The sequence below is a fragment of the Triplophysa rosa genome, linkage group LG25 (assembly GCF_024868665.1).
Source record: "Triplophysa rosa linkage group LG25, Trosa_1v2, whole genome shotgun sequence".
In the NCBI taxonomy this organism is placed as follows: domain Eukaryota; kingdom Metazoa; phylum Chordata; class Actinopteri; order Cypriniformes; family Nemacheilidae; genus Triplophysa; species Triplophysa rosa.
The window spans coordinates 9,656,154-9,682,776 of NC_079914.1; the positions used below are offsets into that span (position 1 = coordinate 9,656,154).

Sequence of the window (26,623 nt, forward strand, 5' to 3'; positions counted from 1 at the left end):
TTCACAATACGATAAAATATTCAACAGAATACAGATTTGTAACAAGAACAGTGTCATTTGCTTCTACAATTCTCCAAAGTAAAAGACACATTGTTTATGAATGCAGGGCTATAAAAATTAAAGTGATGGTTCACCCAAAAATAAAAACTTCAAGGCAACAGCGGTACCCATTGACTTTTGTTGTATGGACACAAAACCAAGTCAATGAGAACCGCCGTTGTTCGGTTACCAACTCTCTTTCAAATATCTTTTTTTGTATTCTGCAGAAAAAGAAAGTCATACAGGTTTGAAATGACAAGAATGTGAGTAAATGATTTTTGGGCGAACTATCCCTTTAAGCTTTAATGGGAATAGCATAGCTCATCATTTAGTCATGGTGGAGTTTCATGAGAAGTGTTCGAGTTCATATTGAAATTTTAGACTTTGACATCTTGAAAAATGAAAACTAAGGTTGCACATTGTTCAGATAGATGCCTTTAGAAACTCTATGGAGACACAAGCGAGATTACTAATGCCTTTTATCTGGGATAAAATACAGTATTGGCCAAAAGTGATGTCTTTGATGTTTTCGTGTTGCATAGCAAAAAACAAAAAGCAAAACAATTAACCTTCCGAAGTTTACAGAGTTCAGGAGTCGAGATTGGCTTGAAAGTATTATTACACAACAGGATCAACAAATCTTAATAAAAGTCAACGAATGCTTTATTTTGTTTTCTATGCATTTTTGTATATCAAATAAACCCATATTCACTGATGTGCTGAAATTTGCCTTTTTTTGCAAATAATTTTGTGCAATAAAGAGTGTTTTGTCTATTTTGTACCATATGCCTCAGATTTTGATGATACGCATCTTAATTAATTCTCCATGTAATCGGATTGCTTTCTAGGAAAAACAGCTATTAATTTACTTATGCAGACTAAAGCAATATGCTTACAAAGCTACTATAATTTAATATAGTTATATTATCTAAAATACTTGCAGCTGTGGCCTCATGATTAACTATTAAGTGACCACGTCACAATTGATCAACAATACAGTGTAAATCATAAAGTACATTTTAAAACAAAATGCATTATATGGAATGACAATGCTTACTTTCATATGCTTTTTCTGCAGCTGGTAGGGTGTGTAAAAGCTTGGTATCTCTCACTATATACAAAATTCTTTTGACCTGTAAACACGGCCACACGTGTGTCTTCTCTTTTTGACACCCAATCGGCCAATCCACTCAACAAAACCACAAGTTTTAGATAAAATCCTAGAGCTTGATTTGTTTAAATCCCACTCTGATGCCTTCCCTATGAGGAAATTCATCTGGGGAGTGATTGGGTTGTTTAGACTTCATAACTTTTATTGATTCATAGCCCTGTAATGTGAAAGGTGCAACTTTGTTAATTTGGAAATGGTTCTTGCGTAATTTTTGTATTCCCACACTGCCCGACTTCCTGTTAACAAACCTGTGCATTGACACAGGCGTGTCCTAATGCACCCCCTCCTGTTTCAACAGAGGAATCGGGGTGAACAACATTCACATTAACAATTGTAATGGGCTGACAGATACGGACTGTTGAAAATTTCTCAAACTCAAAAGTGGGAATGGGAGTGACTTAGATGTCCTGGAATGCTGTTCACCCACACATGCACAAACGCCCACATATGTCCCACACGTGTCACATATTTGAAGACACACAGCATGCACATAATTAATGACACTTAAAACGTTCGCCATTCACCCATTCTGTTTAAAGAAGTTGAGTGATGATAATTGAAGATTCATTCAATGGTGTTTAATTGGCAAAAGTCTCTTCAACTGAAGTCTCTTGGGTGGGAATGCAGCTAATCTGCTGGAGAACAGTACAAAGACGTAATTGTTTGTTTACAAACTGTAAATCAGGTTCAGAAAGGTGTGAAACAGAATATGTATGGGAATGTGGCCAAACAAAAACATACTTCAAGTGTTGCAGGAAATTGCTATTTATTACTAGACTGTACAAAGTATGGATGGATTGTTTTGTGTTTCGCCCAAAAATGATTTCATCGTTTGTTCACCCTCATGTCATTCCAACCTGTTTGACATTCTTTTGCAGAACTTTTGCAGAATCTACAGAACTCAGTAGATATTTTGTATAACGTCCCATTCAATTCCTCCCATTGTATTGAGAAAGGAATCATAACAAAGTCATATACAGGATTTGAAGGACATGAGGAAGTTTAATTTTTGGCTGACCTGTACCTTTAAAATATGTGTCAGAAATGTACTTTTAAAAGTAAACATACCCTGTGGAATAATAACTAGAAAATAGAAAATACAACTTTCCTAATATATTTGCAATAATTTTTGTTACATGAATATTTCTTTCTTTTTATTTGGCTCATTAGTTTTGCTCTAATGTTCACATTTTTTGCTTTTTATTAAAACAATTGCATATAACGTGACAAAATACGATTTGACTGTCACCCTGCTGCTTTTCATATGTAATATTTTACCGATATCGTGGCGCCACAAACTTCCTGAGAATAAAATTCCACCTAAGTTGTTGTTTATCGTAGACTTATCTCGTATCCTAGCAATGTGTTTTCCTGGACTGGTTGCCCAGTTACCTACTAACGTCGTCAGCGTAAGGCCACGCCCCTCCAATAGCGAAAGCCTTCTACACGTTAGCAGTTCTTAAGGTTGTTTTGTTCTTAGAACTACTACGTAAATATTTTGTCAATTAATTCTAAACTCTTAGTTTTTAATTCTAAAAATTACCCTTATACAATAATTAGATGCTGTAATTCGTTGGTTCGAAGTTAAAATAAAACAACAATCAAACGTTAAAAGCGAGGGCGTCGGTGTCCACCTTAAATCGCATGCTGACATCGCAAGAAGCAAAGTGTCCGCCCATTCTATGAGCAGCTTTGTAAAGAGGTGTTATACATCAACTCCGACGTATGAACGCTGTCACACAGTTTAGTTTCGGAAAGCAGGAGAGGCGAAGTAGACTTGGGATTTAAACCTGCATAGGACTGCTGATCCATTGAACAGAGAATACGGGCTACATCTATATACCGCAACCCCAAATAGTGACTTTGTGGAAATTAAATAAACTATATTGAAAATTCTCTCTATACATGCCAAAGCTAGGAAACCTTGTGGAGGATTCGGAAACGTTGTCGCGAAACTTTGGGGTTTTCGCCACAATTATTGGTACGTATTTGATGTCAGTGTTATATTTGGATAATGCTCTAAACTGCTAATGTAGCAGTTTGGTTATTTATTTTATTTATTGTCACATTCACATGTGATTTGTTGTTTTACAAGCGCTTTACAATGGCATTTCATTACTTTAAGTTTATCGTTTATTTTAAATTGAAAGTTATTTTTGTGTGTGCGTAAATGCATTGCACCGATTTATCTCTTTATTTTTTTGTTAATTTGTTTTTGCCTGGTCTGGACTTCTCGGATCATTTGTAACTGTTTGAACTATGTAACCACGGTAGAAAAACACATCAAGCTTAATAGCATGCTTTTTCTTGCTATTTATTTCTTGCTAGACATGCTAGTACATAAAGTTCATTGTTATGGGTATTCTGTGTTTCATACTTATGATTTGGAAATCGGCGTGGCAAATACCGACTTTTCGCCGCTGGTGGGCGCTCGAGTATTTTTATTGGTCTCCAAGTCATTTTTACATAGGAGGCATAGTATCGGCGCATGAGTTTCGCAGAGCAAATCTGGAAAGCAATTTAGTTTGACATGTAATCCGCATTTCTTAGTGTTTCAGTCCTGTCATCATAGGGGGAAACGGTGTTATTTTGGAGCTCGTCTACAATGCAGACGTTTGCAGGCAGTTTACAGCGCATTTGGCACGAGATCGTGATAGTGAGTGACGTAAGTGTCAATTCGTGTATCGCCCCGAGCGATGCTTATTAAACAGAATGGCTGGGACGCAACGTTTTCTTAAGAGCACATTATCTTTTACGGGGGGCTATTTGAATAGAGATAATGATAACCGTAACAGATGCTTTCAAACGTAAACTACACCCGCATACGGATCAGAGGCTCCTCGTAAATGCTTACGTAATGTGTATTGATATTTGCATACGTCAATATGTAAATCTGCTGTATATCTTACGTGGTTATCCGTACACAAAAACGTCGATGTGCAGTAGTAGACTTGACGTATTTTGGAAACGGGCCAACCGAGTGTTGTCAATCAAGGTTATATTTGGGCGACTAATGTTACTTTGAGAGTTTACCTCATGAATGGTGCGGAATTGGTAAGAGTGGGCTGGAACTCCAGCGTTTCTAAGCCGCTTTAAACCTCGCCCACTCAGACTGGATTCGTCCTTAATGAGGAAAGGGATGTGGGGGAGAGAAAAAGGGTGGAGTCTCTGCTCCACGTGGGTGACCGGGCCGTCCTTCCATTGGCTACTCGCACAGACGTCATTACGTGCGCCTCCTCTGGTTGGGCAGGACCACGGAGCTATTGTGGGTGTAATCATAGCACTGTGGAAGTGAGATACGGCGAAACAACGGCTATTATTATGCGCGTTTCGCCGGAGTTTCTCTTCGCGATGAGGACCGTGCTGTAAAAAATCGCCCTTGTTTCCGCAGTACGGTTGCCCGAACGCTCGCCACCTCTGTCAAAGGATTACTGTTGACAGAATATGTATTTTATTAAGAAAAACTGCCTTTAAACACGTTTAAAGAGGTCCGGTCCGGTCTCCTTCCGCAGTAGCCTAGAATTAAATACTAACAGGAGAGCCTGTGTGTTTTTCAACTGGAGGATCGTATCGGAATAATCAACGCAACGACATCTGGGGATATTTTCCAAATAAAGACAGGACACCGCTAAGATTCGCCCGCATCACCGACCCTGTCTCCTCCATAACGCAGGCTATCGAATGGACCCGCATCCGAGCGCCCGGAGCTGCAGCAGTCGTGGAGCTGCGCCGTCCTGCGAGAGCGTCTCCGGCGAGCCCCCCATGAATTTATACATCCACTCCACCACCGGCACACGCTTCGAGCTCTCCCTTCCCGTAGAAGAGACCGTGGAAGGGCTAAAGCGAAGACTTTCTCAAAGACTCAAAGTACCCAAAGAAAGACTCGCTCTGCTGCACAAAGAAACGTGAGTATGGACATCCTGGCATGATAGATTGCACGGGTTTACCATGACAGGGAGGGTAAGAACGGGTCAGAAGGTGGGTTTTGGCAGGTCAGTTAATCATAAGCTTCCTAATGGAGATTTTAAACCCTTATTTAGATCGTAAGCACCTGCATCCTGGAGATCTGGTTTATTTTAGTGCATTCGTGATATTAATACGACCCATGTTCCACAACATTTCCGTGGCAGCCTAAAACAGAAATGAAAGAGATCTGGTGTTGGTAATGTGATGTGGAAATCATTCATTATCAGCCATGTGCATGAGGTGCATGCAACCTATGCACTAGAAACGTGGCATTGTATGATACATGCTGTAATGTGATGGCCTCACAACTATCTCGGTCTGATATTTGTTAGGTTTAAAGGCCCAGAGGTGTGGACAACATTGGTACATACGAAAAGCATTTCCTAATCTCCTGATTACACTGGTTACATTGCTGGATTGGACTATGCAAGGCATTAGTTATTGTCTCTTTAAACCGCATGCGGGCAAATAAAGCAACCTGGTGGTACTCACGCTGACGTGTTAGAATATTCTAACTGAATGTTAAAGAAAAAGGGGCAATGTTAGTTTCAGTGCAGTTCGAACATTGCCTAACAATTACACTTGGGTGGTGGAGTCGGGAGGTGAGAGAGCGGCTCTTTGTCACTTGCAAATGACCCTAACAGTCGCATTGTTTGCGCTTTCAATTGGACCGATTGAAAAGCCTTCGCAAATAATCACCACCAAATTACATCATCCTTTTGAGAAACCAAGAGGGTGGCTTAATCTCTCTGTTTGGTTTTGCAGCCTCCAGGCCAGTTGCTCAGTCCCTTGGTTCGGCGGGAGGTGGTGACATTTCGCCCGAGCACATGTGTACACGTTTATGCCAGCAGGACAGACTTGATTTAGGGATTTGTGGGTTAAAAATACATTTGGTCTGTGTATTGTCAACATGAAGGAGTGTTTCTTGGAGGGATACGATTATTTACTCCAATATAATCTACTTTTCTGTATTATATAAGAGGTATGCCTCTTTAGATACCCTTTGTGATTTCTGCTCTGTTTATGGTGGCGCATATTAACTTAGGAGTCTTGTGTTTTGTTTCAGTAAATGTGTATGTAGATCTTATTTATCTTATGTTTTCTTTTGTAGCCATGTATTTTCTAGCTGAAGTCTTAATATCTTTGTTTTTTCCTCCGTAGACGCCTGAGTTCAGGAAAACTTCAAGATTTGGGTATAACGGATGGGAGCAAACTAACATTGGTTCCAACAGTTGAAGCAGGCCTAATGGTAAAGGCAGTATAGCAATACTACATTTAACTTCCATATGAGATTGCATGAGGAGTTTACCCTGTCATATATCTCTCTCCGCAGTCTCAAGCGTCAAGACCCGAGCAGTCCGTAATGCAGGCCTTGGAGAGCCTGACTGAAACACAGGTAAGCTTTCAGTCTAATAGGGTCATTCCAGTAGACGTTTGAATTACAGTAGCCTATTACATCGGACAGTTATGCGTACACTTAACCTAATTGCCGGGGCAGTGAAGAACATCCAGCTGGCTCTTAAGGGATCGTTCGTATGTTTCTGAACTCTCTGCTTGGCGAGATGTTGCACTGACACATAGGGTAATGGGATACATATGATGCCCTTCTAAGCTTTTAACTTTAAGACCTCCAAACACTTACTACGCATATTTTAAGCAACATCGTCCAGTTTCCTGGCAACATCTGTGAGTGGAGGCAAGCCCCACCTAGTAGCCTTTTTCATTGAGACCTCCACCTGATAGGATCTTTAAAACTGCTCTTTAATGTGTCAGGTGGATTGCAAGTGATTGTTGCTTCCCAGCTTGTGGTTTCATTGACGGCTAATGGATTTTGTCAGACCTCGTGATTTCTGTATCAAAGGGCACTTAATGTGACTTTTAGTCATTTGGATTGTTTATGACTGGATATTGACAATCATTGCACTGTAATCAGATCTGGCACCTCTGACAAATGTGCCGCCACATGCTTCCGCTACGTTTTCTGTAAGATATTTTGAGAAGTCAGGTTGTGGTGTTGGGTTTGGGTGTGCACTCGGAGGAAAGAATGGCATACCACTCTTATCATTCAATACGTCCTCTGTAGGCAGCTGCAGTGTGTTGTGTTTCTATAGAAAACCTATTTAGCCTGTTAAGAGCGACTTGGTTGTTGCTTACGGCCTTTCCCATCACTAAACCTTTTGCAGGGGCATGCAAATGCTAACTGGGCTTTTTCTCTGATCTAATGTACTATTTGTTGGCAGCTAACTGTGTCATCTGGCCTCTTATGAAAGGGCTCCATTTCAGTGTTTCCATTTCAGTCCAATCCATGATTTTGGATTGTTTTTAGTCATCTTTTTTTGTAGCCTCTTGCTCGCAGAAACTCTGAGTCAGCTGTCAAATATGAGACGCGTTCCTTTTTCAGAACTGAAATTAGTCAACACATTGCATGCTGATATGGCTTTTAGACTGGTGCTCGTGCGCGACTGCTGTATTCAAACTGACTGTCCACAGTCATGTGGTTCGAACAAAGGGACGAGATGAGGTCGACAGCGAGAAGATGGACTTGTAGAATTAAAGCAGACGACAACATGTATAGTAGCCGAGCTCTTGAATGGCTGCCAAGGAAAGATCTATCTCAGACTTCCTCGTGACCAGACGGAGCGTTTTATGGAAAGGAAAGGCAGGCAATTATTGAAATGGCATTTTTTCCCTTGTTACTTCAGACTAACAGCTTTTTCTGGTCTATAATTTAAAGCCGTCGTGGTTTCCCATGTCTCTCCATAAGTCTCCAGTTTTGCCCTTTCTGGCGTATAAGAGGAAGGAGAATTAGATGACGACAAGGAGCGGTGCAGTACGGGCGCCTTAAAGCGAGTTTATTGAAAAATATAGCCTTCTTGCACTTTAGTTGATAGATCAGCTGTCCCGTTGAACATTAAAATGGCACTTTTGTATTCGAGCAGTTCTTTGTCGCCCATCAAGTTGAAATAATGACTAGTGTGTGATTCTTCCGGCAACGGCGTTTGTTAATTAGCAGTTACTTTTTCCACAAGACAGGTAGAGCGTTTTGTACCCGAGGGATAACAAAGCAGTTTGTTTCTACAAGCAAGCGCCTTTCCCCCGGTCTTCGAGATGTGCTCCTGTCATAACTCTCCACCCTCTAGACAACCACCTACCCACTTCAGAATAGGGCCCGGGCACTTGTCATTGTGTCTGAAAACGGACAGATGCGAATAATGGGATCCAACAATTTAGGGCGAGTCACCTCCGAGTTACCCCCTTTCGTCATTTACGCCCACCCTGCCCCCTCCCAGAGGAATAATGGGGTGTACGAAACCGGAGGTTGAGGCGAGAGCTGGCCACAGCGAGGTTCTGATGTGCTTATGCGATTACCAGGAACGACAGCGATGAGTCATTATAAAATGTAGTGGTTAGATCATGTGTCGCTTAGATCAAAAGGAACGTGATGCCACATTAATACTTTTTTTAAATTCCATAAATATTTGAAATGAAAAAGCTGGTGTGGGTGCTGTGTGAACAGCTGGCACATGGGAGGGGAGATTCGTTTGCGTTCCCAGCGATAAGAGCCGTGCGTATGCGTGTTTACACAGAGAGCACTCGCGATCCGAGAGGTACTGAGTTAACACGAGCAATCAGAGATTCGTGACTGTTCCTGTTTCCCACCCGCCTTTGTGATTGAAGTGCCTGGTTTCGTGACTGAACTGAGAAGGGGTGGCGGGGCGGCCGTGGGGAAGTTCTCATTAGCCAATAACCGAGCCACTGGGTTTTATTAATTAGGGCTGAACTTTCCTCTTCTGTTCTGGGTTGATTCTGTTTTGCATATTTGTCCTTTGCAGCCTTTCTGGCAAGTCGCATTATAACACTTTTGTTCTGTGATATTTAAAGCTTAAAGTCATTGTTGAACGCCCCGTGATTGTGGATATTCTGAATCGTGCTGGTTGCAAGTGTGACACGTCTTGACTCAGTCTCTCGCCTACCCAGACTTATCTGTTCAGTCATCTGAGGAAAAAGGTGTTGCGTTTTCACATAGCAGATATTTTGCTGGTCTGGGAGAATGAGGCAGAGTGGACAAAGTCTGTTTCTTTGCAGGCCTCAAAGATTTAAACCTGTAGATGAAAAAAGCTTCTTCTAAATGATCCAGCTAACCTTCGATCTTAGATGTAGTATTCTTCTGACAGATCGAATTTGACCTTTAACCACCGACTCCTTCATGTCCATGTCTCACGTAGACCTTGAGAAGGTCAAACCCCCTTGAGTGGGATTTCTGAAGATAGCCTTCTCTTTAAGGTTTGGATAAAGATGCAAGCCATTGATTATTTTAAAAGGCCTTGTTATTGCATCCACACTACATGGCCCTTTGTAGGAGAGTATTGATGCCCCCCAGCGCGATCAGAACCCAGTGGTCGATGGTGAGGGTTAATAAGCTGGTTTTGAACTTTCCATGTTCGCCAAGGCCTTTGATAGGTGACCAGTCGTCTTATAGTCATGCGTGGCTGTTCTGATTCGACCCGTCCAAAAATGGTTTTCATGATGTTTGCTCGGTGCCATTCAAATCTCCTGCAAATGAGTTCCTTGAACCGCAGGAACCCCAATAAATAAAACTGTCAGCCGTAGAGTCAGGAGAGGAAAGAGCCAAAGGCGTATTCTCGCTGAATATTTCACCAGTATCTACAGGCATCCTAACCCCCCCCCCCCCTCGCTACAAGGTTTCTCCCCCGGCCCTCCTCCCCGTCTCCCCTTATCATGTTTTCTTTCTCTCTCCTTTACCCGTTCCTCACTGCATAGCAACCGCAGCACACTGCAGAGCAACATGCCTCCCCAACCATTCAAAATGGACGAAGTGTAAAGGCAGGGTTGGCTTAACGTGATACCTTGTTGAATTTTCTGTGCTGGGTTTGGGCACAAATGCACTGAAATCTGCAGAACGGATTATAAAAAGTGTTACAAATCTTAAATTATTACGCAATGTTGTTGTTAATAGCTGAAATCATAGTCATAAAAAGAATCGTATTGATAAAAAGTATGTAAGGCAGATCCAGATTATAGACATTTTCACGCCAGTGTCAAAAGTGCTCTGTTATAGCGTGCCATTGAACTTGATAGAAACGCTGAAGCCTGTGGCCTTTAGAACAAAGAAGCATGTGCAAGCGAACATTTGCGGTTGCATTTGAGGACCTGACCCATTTAAGGTGCTATAGCCTACATGTTGACACTTCAGGCTTCTGCAGGACCCTTGTTACACCCACAGCAGATCTAGATGTAGTCTGGAATTTCTGGCACCAGTGCTTGCAAAATTTGTGTGAGAAAGATTTCTGAGGGTGTTTTTCCTCAACCACTAAAACGATAATGTTGTGTTAATATGTCTTGTTTTTCTGGACATTTTTTAATGTTAGGAACACTTAAACACTATAGTAACATCATACAATATTTGTGCACCTTTTTTATAACCACCAGCAGATATTGTGCAAGTTTAGTTTTTAAATTTAGTTTTACTTTATGACTGTAGTATAAGTATCTGCATACTTTTACTTTTTAGTTTAAGTATTTAACGTATTTAATATAGAATATATATTTTAAATATGTTTACTTGTAAATCATTACATTTCTCAGAGCTGTGTCTACTGTTCTCGCTATCAAGTGGCATTTTCATGTTTTTAATACATGATGTGTTTCATTCATCTTCATTTTAATTGAGTTGGTAATAAAATCACGCAAGTCATCGCTGTCCTTCTGAAATGTCCAAATTCGCTGTTTTTCAGGAAATGGAAAAAAACATTGTACTTTTTTAGTGATTACACACTGTTGTCAAAGTTAACAAGCTCTTTTGATATTTTTTAGTGGTTAGATATTTGCAAAACCCAGTGACAAACAATGAATAATAATGTCTTATAAAAAATAAGTAGTAATTTACAAAAACATTTAATCACTAAATATGGAGATACAAGGTTAGAAGGACTGCAGCGAAAGGTTTAGCATTTATGTTTTGTCTTTTGTTTGTCAAAGTCAAATCAACGGCCGGGGAATGTCTTCGCACATTGTGTCCTTGTTTCTCCGAGACACTTTTACTGGTTTGTGGGGGTTCACACACACTCTCATTATGTGGGATGAATCTGGGCTTGGAGTGAGTCAGTTAGATGCTTTGGCTGGGTGATGTCTGATCTGCAAGGCTAATGTGAGGTCTGGCACTCTTTACTTGACAATTCACAGGCCCATATATATGAAACGGATTACCGGTTAAAATTATTAGTGCTTGGAGGTTCATTGTCCTGCTTGCAGAGGCGTGGTTATAAGCTAATGGAAACGGAGTAATTACAGAGACCTTTTCTGAGGGGGGTGAGTTGTCAGTCAGACGATCAGGGATGAGATCCATCCAGACCGTATTGTATTATGTCATATCATAATCGTGTATAAAAGTAAGGAGAGGCTGGCTCTTTGGGTCTGTCAATGAAGTGCACAGAGCGGTAAAAGGTCAGTCTACTGTTAGAGTGGCCGCTCGATGGAAAAACAGATCAGCAAGAGTTGAGCAGGAGAGAGAGGAAAACGATGGAGGGTAGACCCCAGTGATTCGAAAGGTTAACAACAGGTCAGCCAGCATAAGCACACTTGGATGCAGAACAGATCTGCTGGGGAAATCTTCCCGGCCGCCATTCTCAATCTCTTCTGGTACATTTGGTTCTTCACTGTGAAAATTGTTTAAGTGGTTTAGGAACTTTGCACATCCGTGGTTTGTTTCATGGTTCTTGGCGCTTAAAGACAAGGCCGCCCTTTACAAAACCCCAGAATATAGCAGATGCAACAAAGCAAGCCTGAGGGTTGAGATCGAACAAGAGGGAGGTTGTTTTCAGTGTTTGGAGAGCCAAGTCAAGCCGAGCACTCTGCATTTCTTGCCTTGTTTTTGAGAGGTCAGAGATCTGCAGAACTTGGCTCAACTTCTCCTTTTCTGGGTACTCCTAAAATGGGCAAGTCTTTCCGGTCTATCCTTTCGAACAATTAGCTATTATGCGACTGTGAAGAGAGTGGGTCTGCATCCTGTTTCTGTGGCTGATTTTTCAGGCCCGTGGCCAGGCAGAAGTGCTTAGTGGGTGTGCTGAATGCTACAGTTCAAGACCGGGAGAGTGGTTTTGTGTATATGTGTGTGTGTCTTTTGTATAGTTCTGCTTATTCATAAATAGGCATTAACAGCTCTTCACTTATTCAGTCATGTTGTCAAATTCCTTTCCAGTTGAAAGCGTTGCGAGAGGATTACTAAAGCCACCCCCTCTCCATTTTCTGCCCACAGGTCAGTGACTTCCTGTCTGGCCGGTCTCCTTTAACCCTGGCACTGCGAGTAGGCGATCATATGATGTTTGTCCAACTGCAGTTGGCAGCACAGCACTCGGGCGGCCCGCAGTTACAGCATCGGCATCTCATATCGCGCGGAGGTTCGGAGGGAACGACGGGACACTCGCATGGAACTTCTGCCTCAGGGACGGCCAGGGTTTCACACAACCCCCACCATCACCCGCATCCACACTCTCATCATCCCAACACAACGCTCCCATCCAACCCAGTGGCCTTCCCACCATCCCCCTCTATCCCAACAGTTCCTCCCATGTATCCCACCTCTGCTTCAGGGCACTGCAGCCCTCCGCCTCACCCCTCTTTACTCCCCGGTGGTTTTCTCCACTCCCAGCAGCCATCTTCAGCCTGTCCCACCTCTCTGAGCAGTCCCACCCCAACTGCTTCCTGTCCAGAGGTGAGCTTTGTTTTTACATGCAGTATTTCATACTACATATCAATCCTAGAAGACAAGGGAAATATTTGTTTTGTTGCAATTACAAGCTGTCAAAAGGTAAACCGTAAACTACAGTATAATTTCCAGCTGTTTTTTTGTAAAGCAAATATTTGTGCCACATATAAAAATATACTGTATATCTGAAAATTCAATTTTATTTATTTACTTATTCATTTTGGGTGGTTCAGTTAAAATGTTTGTAGGGCACGGATAAAACGACAAATGTCTAGCAAAAAAAATAGCTAAGCCATAGGTAGGATTATTCATATTTAATATTTTTTTATGTCTGCCACAGGCTAACTGCACCACAAAGACGTCTGGCCACTCTAACACTCCCTCCCGATCCCGCAAACCAGGCGCTATTATTGAAAGTTTCGTCAACCATGCACCAGGAGTGTTTTCTGGCACATTTTCAGGTATGTTTGATTTTTTTGATTTTTATATTTGTGCAAAAGCACACCATAATGTTTTTATAAACCACAGTGTTTTTAGTTCCATACTAACATTTGTTTTGCTTTTCCCTCTTTAAGGCACTTTGCATCCCAACTGCCAGGACAGCACCGGACGTCCCCGGCGGGACATCGGCACCATCCTCCAAATCTTAAACGACCTCTTGAGTGCCACCCGGCACTACCAGGGCATGCCACCATCGCTCACCCAGCTCCGCTACCAAACCCAGTGCAGCACCCCAAGCTCCCCTGCGCCTTCACCGCCTCCCTCGCCCCCCCACACCCCTGGTCTATCTGGCCTGCCGAACACGATGCCAAGCCCTGAGACCCAGCAGACCATCCACCCGCTTGTAAAGTGCCAGAGCCCGTTCCGCATGTGCAAGCCTTCCGGTGAGTTTTTTTGGTGACGTCTCACGATATGTTTATTAGTGAGTGGCTTTACCAAATTTTGGTAAAGGCAGCAATTCAGTTTTTGAGATGCTTCATTTTTCCACATGTGGTTACTATTGAAGTAGTTGTAGTGTGCATGCCTCACATGCATCCACACAGGCTCATGGCCAATTTAGTATACTTTAAAAAGCTAGAATGCTTGACTGTGCGGCAGGCAGAAAAACAAAGCATAGCCCAGGCTTTACGGTAGCTGAAAGGTTTAAGAGTCAAGATAATTAAATAATTCAGAAGGTCCAGCTGTGGCATGATAAGGAAGAGTAAAGATGTTGAAGGGCTAGAAAGGTTAAGAAACTTTGGATCCAGCACCTTTCCCCAGTAGGCTTGTTCTTTAGGCCTCAGCAGTCATGCTTCAGCTGCCACAGCATGTCTGGCTTTGTCTATATGCTGACGGTGTCCGCTTTCCTGTGAAGCAAAGAATGGGGGTGGACTACTCTGTTACCAAGAGGAAGGAGGCAGAGAGCCAGAGCGAGAGAGATAGCAGAGGAAGATAGCGCTCGCAGACGTGTGGCAGGTACCCCGCGCTGTCTGGTAAAAACTGATTATCTGGGGCAGCTCGCTTCAGCGCTGAGGAGGAAATTGAACTGCTCTATCATGAAACACTGCTGTTGGAGAGTAGAGAGATAATGAAGAAATATTATCCTAGCACTGTTCAAAGCACAGGGCTGTTATCAATCCAGACTAGATTAAAAGCATACCAGGCTAACACCGCAGAATATGATAACATATCATCTGCTAATGGGGTGGAATAACTTCGGTCACTACGTTGGAACGATGGGACAGGGAGTCATACACGTTTTAGAAATTGTATATACAGCCCATGTGCTCACCCGGCTTCCTCCCCCTCCTCCACCTATGCAATCAATCCCCTTTGCCCTTTGTTCCGCTCCCACAATGGTTTGTCATACCGGTCCCACTCTCGCCGTCCAACGCTCTCTGGCTCATCTGCAGAAACAATCCCATCAGCTAGGGCTAGTCAATAGCCGCTTGTTTTCTTAGTAGCCTTTAAATAGAAATTTAAACAAGAAATATGAGCCTGACAAGAATGCCCATTGTGTTTAAAAGTCAGCAGGAGGAGGTGGGGGTAAAAATACCAGGGGTCCATTCATAAAATTGTTGTTTGTATCCGGCCAGCGACTGCCTACTGATAAATTGGTGCTTCCTCGTGGGTGGGAGAGGAAATAGGGCAGGGCTCAGTGGCTATTTTCTGGCCGATACTAGATCGCTGGTCAGCATGTCCGTTAGAGCTGTGTCGTAACAAGAGATTCAGATGCAAGCATTGTCAAGTGAGTGTCATAGAACGCAGCAACTTAACATACTGTCAAAAGCAAGTAATGGTAATATGTTATTGTCCCTCCATTGTCCTACCCAATGAAAGCTATAGACTGTTTAATAAGAAGTAAACAGTGCTGGTCCAGAAACACTTCCTGTTATAACCTGTTGGAGGTCTGAAATATGTTCATATAACTCTTCATTCGATTCCAAATGTTCAGTTGGTTGTTTTTTGTTCTAACATTTGTGTGGTGTTAAAAAGAACGGAAACAGGAAGTGCTTCTGGACCAGCACTGTTTACATTTTTCAGAATAGTCAAAGGCCAGAAAATAACTTAATCAATCATAACTTGACTTTTCTTAGCCAAAACATAGTGTGAGTGTTGTAATAATTATAAAATAATCGTAGAGCAGAGCTGAGCATCTGGCAGCCATGTCTAGTGTACAGTAGACTGTTCATTCATGCAGAATTCTGTAATTTAAAGTGATAGTTCACCCACAAATGAAAATTCTGTCATCATTTTACTCATCCTCTTGTCATTTCAAACCTGTATGAGTTTCTTTCTACTGCAGAAAACAAAAGGAGATATTTTGAAGAATGTCGGTAACTGAACAAACAACTGAACAATTGACTTTATTGACTGTATTTGTTTTTGTGTCTATACAACAGAAATGAATGGGTACCGCTATTGTTCTGTTACCAATATCCTTCAAAATATCTTCTTTTGTGTTATGCAGAAGAAATAAAACCATCTCAAGTAAACAATGACAGAATTTTCATTTTTGGTTGAACTATCACTTTAAGTCTAAAACATCGGATCAATACCTCTGTGTTCTCTGAGCTCTGAGTAAAAAACACTTTGGGAAATGTCAAATATTTTTAAAAGTGCATCACAATTTCTCACTGTACTGATTGAACAAACTTGATACCCCCACCGCATTTGTTTAGATATTCAACTCTGCATGCTGTTCCTGGATTCTTCTGTACTCATGGCTTTGGCAGACTGTGATACTGTGGTCAGTGTTTGTGGGTTGGGGGGAGCATAAAGAAGGCACTCTGTCTGTGTTGGAGGGGTTGTCTGCCCCCTAAAACGGTTGGCCATTCATGACTCAAATTCCTGTGCTCGCCGGGGTCTCCCAGCCCCCTTGCCCACTGCAGATAACCCCCTTTGTTCGACCTAGTGTGCACAAATAGTCCAGTTATTCACCAGTCAGATCTTTTGTAGTGTGATGGAGAAAGACTGAGTACATTTTTTTTAAACGTAGGTTTGACGCTTAGTGAGGACCTATAGACTTGGTCTTGTCTGTGAGCTGAATAAAATGGGGACAAAACAAGTCTTAAACAGAGAGGGGGTGGGAAAGGAATGCTTTCTTCTGTCTCCACTCCGCACTATCTGTCAGCTCAGGTTAGTTTAGTTTGGGCTGTTGAACAGAGCCTGGGTGGAGCAGTATTTTTAGCAAGGAGAGAGAACAAGGGTGTGCAGTAAAAAACTGCTCAAATTCCTCGCTCATTCAATCCAACCGAAAGCAAACGCTCCCGGCTGCTCCGTATATACTGCAGGGATGTGAAATGTCAAGATCTCATCCCCTTTTGTCCTGAGCTCCCTGTTGCGTAAACGCTGCCAAGTACTCTTTCTAAACCAAAAAGAGACAGCGTTGTCTCCGTGTCGGCTTAATCAGGTGCCGCAAGGCTCTTTCCATGTCACTATGGTGCTCAGACCTGGGGTTTAATAATTCATCCCCCCTCCCGGCTTCGTCGCCAACAAGCATGTAAGAACCCCCTCCTCCCCTAGGCCGACTATCCATAGCTGCTCATCAGGCGTGGCCGTGGCAGGCCATATCCAATACCTTTTATTGCTCCGAGTATGCAAATAGCGGTCATTGGAGACCTCGGCACCCTGCAGGGTCATTGATGCCACCGCATCTGAGAAGCAATGGAGATGTCAGGCTTTGACCGCTCCCCTGGTTTAGTAACAGCTAGGGGTGCAGATGGCTAAACACAAAGGCTGGCCTGTGATGCGCACCCACTCGGAGCTCCTCGATACCCAGAGGCAGCGTTGGCAATCCTCTGAGCTCTCCAGGAGTCAACTACAGCTGGCTTATAGCACAGGAGCACCTACTATTCTCAGTACATCTGGACATTAGCATTACTGAAGCTTGTAAGAAGAACTATTTTCTGTAGAGGGTAAAGTGTGTCATTTGTTAAAATAGGTGGAGGGGTATCTCAGTTGGCCGAAGCGAATGCATTTATCACCTTGTCAGGTTTGGAGGAGTAGAGCGTGATAAACAGTTATAGACATCTGAAACTCCGCAGTAATTCCTCCCTCGCTGCCAAGACGTCTCTCCTTGATGCAGAACGATTGCAGCACCCAGACTCAAAAGGATCACAGGATTTATCGAGGCAAACAAACAAAGAAACAAGTCGCTAATTAAGCTTATCTTTAATGGATCGATGGCACAGGGAAGCTTGCAAACTCTCCTGGATTGCTGCAATGTGGGCAGACACATCGGGTTGGGCTTAATGTTTACCCAAAACCTCACTCAACTGACCTAATACCTGCAGACAGGCCAACAACCTCATTGATCGTGTAAAAATCCCTCTCCGTTGCTCTTTCTCTGCTCATTCTAAACCCTCCTCCTCTCATCCCCCCTGTCCATTTCCCATCTCACGTGACCATCAGCACTCCCTCCGTGCAGGGATCGATACATTCTTATTAGAGGGGCACCGATTGACCGGCCAGAGATCAGAATCGGCCGGTTTTTCGTATGATCGGCCCGACCGGTGACCGGCCGGTCAGTCTCACGTCTCGCCGATCTTCTGTTTCCCGTGATGCGGGCAAGAACGTCACAGCCGTCTGTACACTCAAAGCCGCAAGTAAACATGTACACGTGCACGCGCACAGCCTGTCTTTCACGGCTCGTTTATACTTGCATGTGGTTCCACCGGACCGCGAGTCTCTGCTGACTGACGCGCGTGCACACACATCATGTACTGTACAGACAAAAAGGTGCACTGTAGTTCATCTCTCGCTGCTCCGTCTACATAGGGGATGTATGCCAACAGTGATGCTATTAGCATCATGCTAAACTCTGACACATGCTAAACTCATGTTGAAGTCGTTCACTCTGTGTAAAACAAACGTAAATTCCATTCAACCTGATTCCTTGTCTGACGTTAAAACTGTGGTCATTTCACCTAGGTAAAATGACATTCAACACGACTTCTACTTGTTTTTAAAAATCCAAAATATAAGAGAATGAATAAATCAACCAATATATGTGATATATATCTGATTGAGTTCTTTACTAACACAAAAAACTGCAAATACATATACATCTTTAGAGTAGAATTCACTCATAAGATTTTTTAACTTTTTTATTGAAGTTGGAGTATTTTATTGTTATCTTAGACTTTTGTGAGATGAGTACAAAAAAGAAAAAGGTAAATTAAGTGACATGTTTAGTTATATTTTATTATTTGTACTTCTTTTCAGTCACAGAGTTCTTCAATTTAAGAGTTGTTTGGGAAAAAGAAGATTCTGTAATTTAATGCAGCTTGGAGAACTGCATTTAGGGAAATTTGGGGAAATTGTAATGTTCAATCATTTATTCAATGAAAATAAAAAAAATGCGTATTGAAGAAAAGTTAATATGGTTTTATATAAAGTATACTGTCAATTATAGTTTGTGAATAGAAAATCGGAATCGGCAAAAATCAGAATCGGCAGGTTTCACTTGTAATAAAATCGTAAATCGGAATCGGCAAAAAAATTGCAATCGGTGCATCTTTAATTCTTATAGACCAGCAGCTCCTTGCCTTCAAAAAGCATGAGCAAAGCCAGTCATGCTTCTTCAGAAATGCCTCACGAAAGGCAGCTTTTGTTCGCCAGCACGCTGCTACTTTTTAGATTCCAGAGGGATTTTCGGTGTAGTCTCTTTCATCATCCATGCCTTGTTCTCATTTGCAGCCATCTCTTTTTTTACGTCCCTCTGAGGTTTCCGTCACGGGGCTGTACGGAGGAGGAGTGGCGTGGGTGGATGTGGGCGTGAGGGGAAGGGGTGGGGGTCCGAAAGGAAGGCCAGGTGTATATCTTGTGTAAGGGCCGAACAGCTGCGCAGCAGGAGGCGGGGCTGGGGTTGTTTTGTATTCCCCCTCCTCCTTGGCTGCTCGTCACAAGCCCTTTTTGTATCCTAGCCCCCCCCCAATTTGTGCTGCGGGACAGAGAATGTTGAGTGCATGCTGAGGACACTGCAAAGCATGCAGCGGCTTAGCTTGGTCGAAGGAGGAGGAAAAATTAAGAGGATGGATATGGGGGGAGGGACTTTTTTGCTGTCTCCTCTTTCAAGCTCGCTCCTTGTTATGATGCACAGTTGACTTGCAATTGCTAGCAGCGAAATCATTCTGTGTTTCACCTACCCCCTGTTCGTGTCCAAACCTCAGCTCAGGGAGGGGTATTAGGGGATGAGGAGGCAGAGCATCGCTTGTCCTGTCTTTGTTCCCAGCGTATCCTAGCTTCACATCCCAGCCCCCAACCCCAGCCATTCTATCCATCTTTCTCCGCACTCCAAGCCTAGACAGGTCTGTCAAGATGCTTGAGGCCTTTTTTTACAGCCTAATAATAACGCCATGAACAGAGGCTTGAGTCTTTCCTTTAGCATCCTTCATCAGAAGCTTGCAGGGGATGTTAGTAAGCAGATTACATCCACATCCTTACTAGGGATGGGCCTGTTTCAATAATTTGGAGCTAATAAAAACGAATATTCGTTTATTTAAATTAAGTTAATAAAGACGTAATTTGTTAAGTTTTATTTAGTTACAATTTCACATCAAGTTAGCCGACAGCGGAGAAAACGCGCTGCTCTTCTCTAACTCCCGGTGACAAAACCCAGATCTGACAAGAATATCTGGCTTTATTGTTTATAATGTTGATAATAAATAAAGTAAACAGGCTTGATACCTCCAAGCCGACTGTTAATAGATCCTAAAAACTAAGACGATTATAGTGCCTGTTTTCCTGTTTATTACGTGACCGTCATCTGAGGAAGAATTGCTAATCCTGCTGATCACCACTGCATATAAATGTTGTTTTCTTTGTCGTTTCATGGTCCGTGTCTGTCTTGTTTAGCTTATTGCATTTGCATCAATTTATAAAATCAACTAAGGTAGCCTAACTTTTGGAATTACAGCGCGTTTTAAAACGAAACAAAAAAACATCCGTGCAAATTTATTTACAGGCGACGACCCCATTTGAAGTTCTTAGAGAAAACACAGGCTTTAGGTATGGAAAGGGGTACCAGTCGTATGCTAAGGCCAAACTTATTAACATTAGTTGCAGGGAAATGTACATTTTAATGTTTCAAGTTGTTGAAATCAGCCTTAGTTAGCCTAATATATTTCTAACGTACGAGCAACCGCTCCGAACAAGTTATGGCAATAAATAAATGAATCATTTAATATTACGGTGGTATTTTTATACCAACGTATATATAAGTAATGTTAACGAACTCTGTGGCTCACGTTTTTAAAACATCTTAATATGGTGATGTGACATGCGATCCGTCAGGCCGCCGTGTGTGAACTTAAAATATTTAAACTAGCTTGCGATCGGACTGAACAAAGATTTAGGAACACATACAAATGATTTTTTATATTTTCTGTATAAAGTCATGACAGATGTACAGAAGTGAAGAAGTGTTAAATAAGACAAGACAATTCTAACCACCCTGTGGTGACGCAGTTTTTTTATTCTTATGAAAAATGCCAATATTCGAATAGCATTTTCGAATAATTATTGCGGATCGAATATTCGAACATTCGTGCACATCCCTAATCCTTACCATACCAAACCAAAGGTCATATGTTTTTACAGAGTCCTCGGATCCAACCTGGGCGCAAGTGGCCAGTGGAGAAAAGGACATTGGCAGACGGCACAGATTCTCACAAAGAACAAAAAGCTCTGGTAAAGTCCCCCAAAAACTTGGCTTTGTCGTACGGGTTAACATCTTTGAGGCTATTGTGAGCTTCCTATAATACCTCAACAGTGGCAAGCCGTACCCAGTGCTGCTAATGAGCTCTTTTTTACAGATTTTTGTAGCTTTGTCCCATGAGGCACAGCAGCTTCATGAAGTGAGTTTTTTTCAACCAGCTCCAGTTGGTGCACTGAGAAAAGCTGCAAGTTGAGGTGCCTGCCCTACTTTTGAGGCCTCGAGTTGTTGTGAGATTATTTTGAAAGGGCAGATGAAGGAGAATAGCAGCCCTCTTCTGAGCCTTTCTGGATGAACTCGTTTATCTCTTTATACTTTACACCTCGTAGGACCTTGTGCATGGGATTTCAGTAGGAAGGTCTGAATTGTAACTATATGAGACCAGAAGTTCTCTAACCATGAAGAGGCCACAAATCAGGTTAATCTAACGAGGTTCAGAGAGGAAAGGAAATATGATCAGATCTATGGGTTTGTTTAAACAGACAAGTGCGTTTCTTTTTCTATGCATATCCAAATGAATACGATTTACATATATAGCACAAATCCATCCGTAGGCAGCTTAACCCTCAAAAACCTATTGAGTAAAGGGAAAATTGAACCCACGCAGAAATCTGATTTCATTTTGATATGGTGAGGTGGATAGAATTGATTCGAGAGTAAGAATATGCATCCGGCCTCATGTCTCGCTGCATCGCTCTAGGTGGAATTCCAGAGCATGTCTCTCTCTCAACAACACGTCTGTCTTTCTCTCCAGAGGCCATGGGGAGGGGTGCAGCGTGTCTGTGTGGGGGTTGGGGGTCTTGGTAGTGGGGGGGGGTTTACTGGTTCAATGAGCTCAGGCCAGGAAAAGAAAGGGGAAAAAAGGCCTGGCTCACTTCGCCTACAATTTCCATTCGCTTGCATTTTCTATTGAAAGCCAATAGCAGTGTCCTCGCCTGGAGATGGATTGCTGCGCTAGAGCTAAGGTTTAATCAATAGGTCTTTTTAATTTGCCATCGATCCATGTTAAAAGCTACTGCTGCTGCGTGTTTGTGTGTGTGTGGCAGAGCACACCCGATGAAAGATAGTCTATGCTTGGGATTATCGACATTCTAGCCGGCTATTTCATTATTTAATTCCGGGATAGATCCTAATGGAGCTGGCTAATAGATTGTGGTTTCTCTTTCTCTTCCATTCTCGTGAATATATTTATAAACGCAAGGTTTAGGGTTGAGCGGCGGAGTAGTCTTACGTAAGGAAAAGAAAACCCCACAATTTGCTTTGACTTTTGTGCCGTTTCTTAAATGAAATGGGATTAGAAGGTATGCACTTCCTGTTAAAGAAACGATCGTTAACAAAGTTAAGATTGTATCGCTTGGGAATTTATGCACGCGTGGGCGTTGGTCTCCTTGCAGGCGTGTGGGTTTCTTTGTGAGAAAGCACTTCTCCTCTTGCGTATCTCAAGGGCACGCCTGCCAGGGCATTTCGAACAAAACGTTTCCGATAAGGGAGCGGAGAGGACTTGTTGCCACATACTGGGATGTTCTTTTTTGAAATGAGACGGACGTGTCCAAGTGCACACAGAGGGGTAGATGGGGTGACAGTATAGTTTTTTGGAGGGTTTTTTGAGAACATTAACGTCACCACTTAGACTTTATTTATTAAGGGCCTGGCTTTTGATAACAGCGAACTGAGCCATTCCATCCTACACCAAATATGTGTATTAAATTGAAGTGCTTCCTCTGCCGAAACAGCATAGATGGTCATCATCATATGCATTCGATTTTGGTTCATATTTAGTTTTTCCTCATTGAAATAGGTAGTTTGGTATGATATATCAAACGGCTTGGCTATTTTTTTATAGGCTTAAGTTACTTCACAGCTGTGAACTATGATTTGCTACCTGCTAGTCAATTGTAGGTTGTATCGGGGGAGGGGCATCCTCCTTTTAGAAAGCATCTTATTGGACAACATCTGTGTAGTACAGGTCATCTGATTTTTTTACATGTACAGGACAGGTCGTCTGTTTCCTGGAAGAAAATGATTTTAATGGATAAATGAATGTGTATATTTTTTATGGATAAATGTTATGAATTTGGAGAACGTATAGATGACCGAAAAGGTTACATAGGACTTTTCATTTCTCAACAAGAACAAGCAAGTGTAAAACTATCTGAAGCAGGTCAGACTTTAACTCTCTTTCTTGTTGGTTCCTCAGGTGATCGACTGCGTCAGACGGAGAACCGGGCCACGCGCTGCAAGGTGGAACGGCTGCAGCTTCTCATGCAGCAGAAGCGCCTGCGCAGGAAGGCTCGCCGGGACTCGCGCGCCCCGTACCACTGGCTCCCCAACCGCAAGGCGGGACGGAGCAACAGCAACAGCAGCATGTCCAGCGAGGGCTCCCTGGACCTTGACTTTGAGGACTCTGTGTGGAAGCCCGACGTCAAGGCGGACATGAAATCAGAATTCATCATGGCCTGAAGCGGCGAAGATTTCTACGTCGAGGCCAGAGATACGACTGGGTTTACACTTTAAAGAGGAGAATTTTCAAAGACTGTGTTGGAGAAGCACGCTCAACCTCGTAGGTTTCGTTCCTCATCCTGTGACCACATAGACACAAAGGAAGTTTTACCTTGCGTCCATGATAGACTACGATCTTGGAAAAGACTGATTTTCGAATTGTGATGGTCGGATATGGATTGGACTTAGGAACGGACAGCATTTGGACTGCAAGAAGTAAACAAATGAGCATAGCAGACATCATTGGTGTTGGGATATATTTTTCTTTTTTCTTTTTATTTCCCGGGGGGGAACGATAGATGGAGATATGTACAGGCATGACGAACGGACAAAAATCTGATAGTGATCCTCCCTTTTTCCGAATGGGCATTCATAGTTCAAGAATCATTTGAAGGGGGTTTTCTTTGTCGTTTTTCTTACGTCCTGTTGTTCTTGAATCACGATGATTTCTGAAACAATGTAGCATTACCCACAAAGCATTCAGGTTCTTTATCGTTTGCACACACCTGTGATTTGAAACACATAATATCGAAACATAACCAGGACACGGCACAGTGCATGTTTAGTATATAAATATTAAAAATGACGCTTTCTCAAGCAACGGCTCAGTGTCAAGTCAGAGGTATGATGTAGGAAACAAAAAGTAAGCTGACATGAATGAATAAGATCCATCCAAGGCTTGTAAAGTCTGTTTTAGTATAATGAACTACTACTTTAACTCCAAATATAGATACAAACAAACCAAGCAAACATAAAAACTGCAGTTACACAGCAAGGCTCGAGTCAAGCTGTGAAATGAATCTGATGAGAGAAAAACTTACATAATCATTTAAATACACGCTGTATCTCTCCCGTTACTCCAAATGTGTATAATAGGAAAGTGGTGGGGTGCCAGAGGAATAGTTTACAAATGTGCATTATAATGGTTCGCTCTGCCAAAGTGAAATATCTCATTTATGCATTCGACTAAAACAACATGGCCCATTAATATCAGCAAATATTGTTACCAATGAAGACTGAACACTTCCCCAAAATGTATTTAAGATTCTCATTGGCTAGTTTTTTGCAGGTTTTTCAATCGAACACGCCTGCGAAGAGAACGTATCCCCAGCCCGCCCCCCTTTTCATTCTTAATAGTGCCTCGTACATAGACGCACTGACATCAGGTGTTCCACAGACAGACGGTTCTGCTGCAACATGGGACTTCTCTTTGCATGCAAAAGTGTGAATTATTGATCCTTTTTTTGTAGAAAATAATAATACTGAGAAACTGGTGCTGAAAAGATAAGCATGACATTGTGAAAAAAGAAAAAACAGACATTCGCCCAGCTGCTCGGGATTTCTAATTAGAGACGTGATGTTACATATCAGTTGCAAACCAAAACAGGACTGGACGATCATTCCTGGACTGTGGCAACTCGCTGAGGAACAACGAAACAAGAGCAAACACCCCCGCCCGCTGCCATCAACCTGTGGACTGATGTGGATGTTGGCAACCAGCTTATGCCCCCGATGACTATTTGGACATAAACGTGAAAATGTTCTTAAACCACATCAAGATTGCACTCGCTGAGTTTGCAATGAGATTACTTACCTGAAGGGGAACATTTGTCTTTTCCTTTTCTTATGTTCAAGTGGCCTTAACGTTCATTATTGAAATGCTCGCAGCGGTGGACAACAAAGGGATTGTTACGTTGTTTTCGTCCTATGTATTTGTTAAAGGCATCACTTTTTGGGGGGGCAATCTTTTGTGTTTAGGAGGTGGAGCTCTATTATGTCAAGGCTTCGGTGCCTTAAATATTTGCCCTTTTAATGTGTACAAAACATTTGAACAAATTATTTCCATTTATGCAGGTTTTTGTAATGAGCTCTGGTAGAATTTTGTCTGTGGCTTCAGGTTCCATCAGTATGTTTTTTCCGTTCAGTTACGTCCCTTGTACCCTGCTGTCCTACAACGAAGCTGAAAAGCAACAAATTTGCGTGTTAATTGAAAAAAGAAGTTTCGACTGCAGTGCTACAGCAACAAAGTGCCCTAACTCTCAGTTTGAGATGTCCTTTAAGGACACATTGACAACATGCACTTCCCTTCTTCGATAAAGATTTCAATGGACGATTTCTCCCTTCCCCCAAACAAATCTTTATTTAATTTCTATATATGTATGAAATATACTCTGTGTGTGCCTCACCTGTATGTAAAATGGTTAAAAAAAGAAAACTGAAAAAAGCATAGGAGATGACCTGAGTTTTAGGATGGGGGCATTGAAGGGGGAGGGAGGGGGGCATTTTCAATAGTTTGTTCTAATCACATCGTTTAAGTTGCCTGTTCTTTCTTGTAGCCAATGAAAACTGATTAAAGGAGTTGAAAAAAAAACAATTTACAATGTTCTAGCTATAGACCGGTGTAGCACATGTGTGACTGTATTAATTTATGAAACCAAAATGGTAACTGTGAATTATGTATTTCTTTGTGCATTTTTTTAAAAGTGGGCGGAAGCGTAAGGGCATTGCCGTGCCCCATTTTGTTTTTGTGGAATATAATGGAAATAATCAAGTAAAAAAAAGGAAAATATCTAAATATATTTTTTTCTTAAGCAATACATTTCAGTGTGACTTGTGATAGGACATTTTCTTTTTTAGGTAATAAATTGAAAGAAAAAATAAGAATTCTTTTGTGTATGTGTGAGTGTTTTCCGTGTCTTTCAGTGTTGAATCTGCATATGGGTAATCAGTAAATAATATAATAAAAGTCATTGATTGTACTTTTTAAGATTAAGAATGAAATTACTATATAAAACTATAAAGCAAATAAATATTTTGGGGCTGTGATTATTGAGTTTTTTAAACCAATTCAGCCTAACAAGTTTGCTAATACTCCTGAGACATGACATTTTTTTAAAAGTACAAATAATTCATGTAGTCTCAATTAATACAAACTTCATATTTAATAAGTATATGAAAAATAGGAAAACGTAATGTAGATGTTATACAGGATGTTTCGCTGTAGTATGAGATGGACACAGATTAA

The 26,623-nt window shown here is 42.0% G+C and overlaps 1 protein-coding gene across 3 annotated transcripts; it reads left to right on the forward strand.

The window, feature by feature from the left end:
* The first annotated feature begins 2,923 nt into the window (after positions 1-2,923).
* midn (midnolin) lies at positions 2,924-26,262 on the forward strand. 3 transcript variants are annotated; one of them, XM_057325224.1, is made up of 9 exons: positions 2,924-3,191; positions 4,884-5,115; positions 6,338-6,425; positions 6,510-6,572; positions 12,453-12,908; positions 13,243-13,363; positions 13,478-13,786; positions 20,985-21,074; positions 23,297-26,262. In XM_057325224.1, the coding sequence occupies exons 1-9, from the start codon at positions 3,116-3,118 to the stop codon at positions 23,557-23,559; spliced, it is 1,698 nt and encodes a 565-aa protein (XP_057181207.1). In that variant the 5' UTR covers positions 2,924-3,115; the 3' UTR covers positions 23,560-26,262. The 3 variants fall into 3 exon arrangements, with proteins under 3 accessions (XP_057181207.1, XP_057181209.1, XP_057181208.1); XM_057325225.1 differs by lacking the exon at positions 2,924-3,191 and adding an exon at positions 3,437-3,875; XM_057325226.1 differs by lacking the exon at positions 20,985-21,074 and having other exon boundaries at positions 2,925-3,191.
* The last annotated feature ends 361 nt before the right edge of the window (positions 26,263-26,623 follow it).

Excerpts from the sequence above, each read along its gene's own strand:
- midn (XM_057325224.1), top strand. The coding sequence starts at position 3,116 with ATGCCAAAGCTAGGAAACCTTGTGGAGGATTCGGAAACGTTGTCGCGA. Across the intron at positions 3,192-4,883 it reads GGTTTTCGCCACAATTATTG|GCTATCGAATGGACCCGCAT; the intron begins GTACGTATTTGA and ends TCCATAACGCAG. Across the intron at positions 21,075-23,296 it reads ACAAAGAACAAAAAGCTCTG|GTGATCGACTGCGTCAGACG; the intron begins GTAAAGTCCCCC and ends TTGGTTCCTCAG.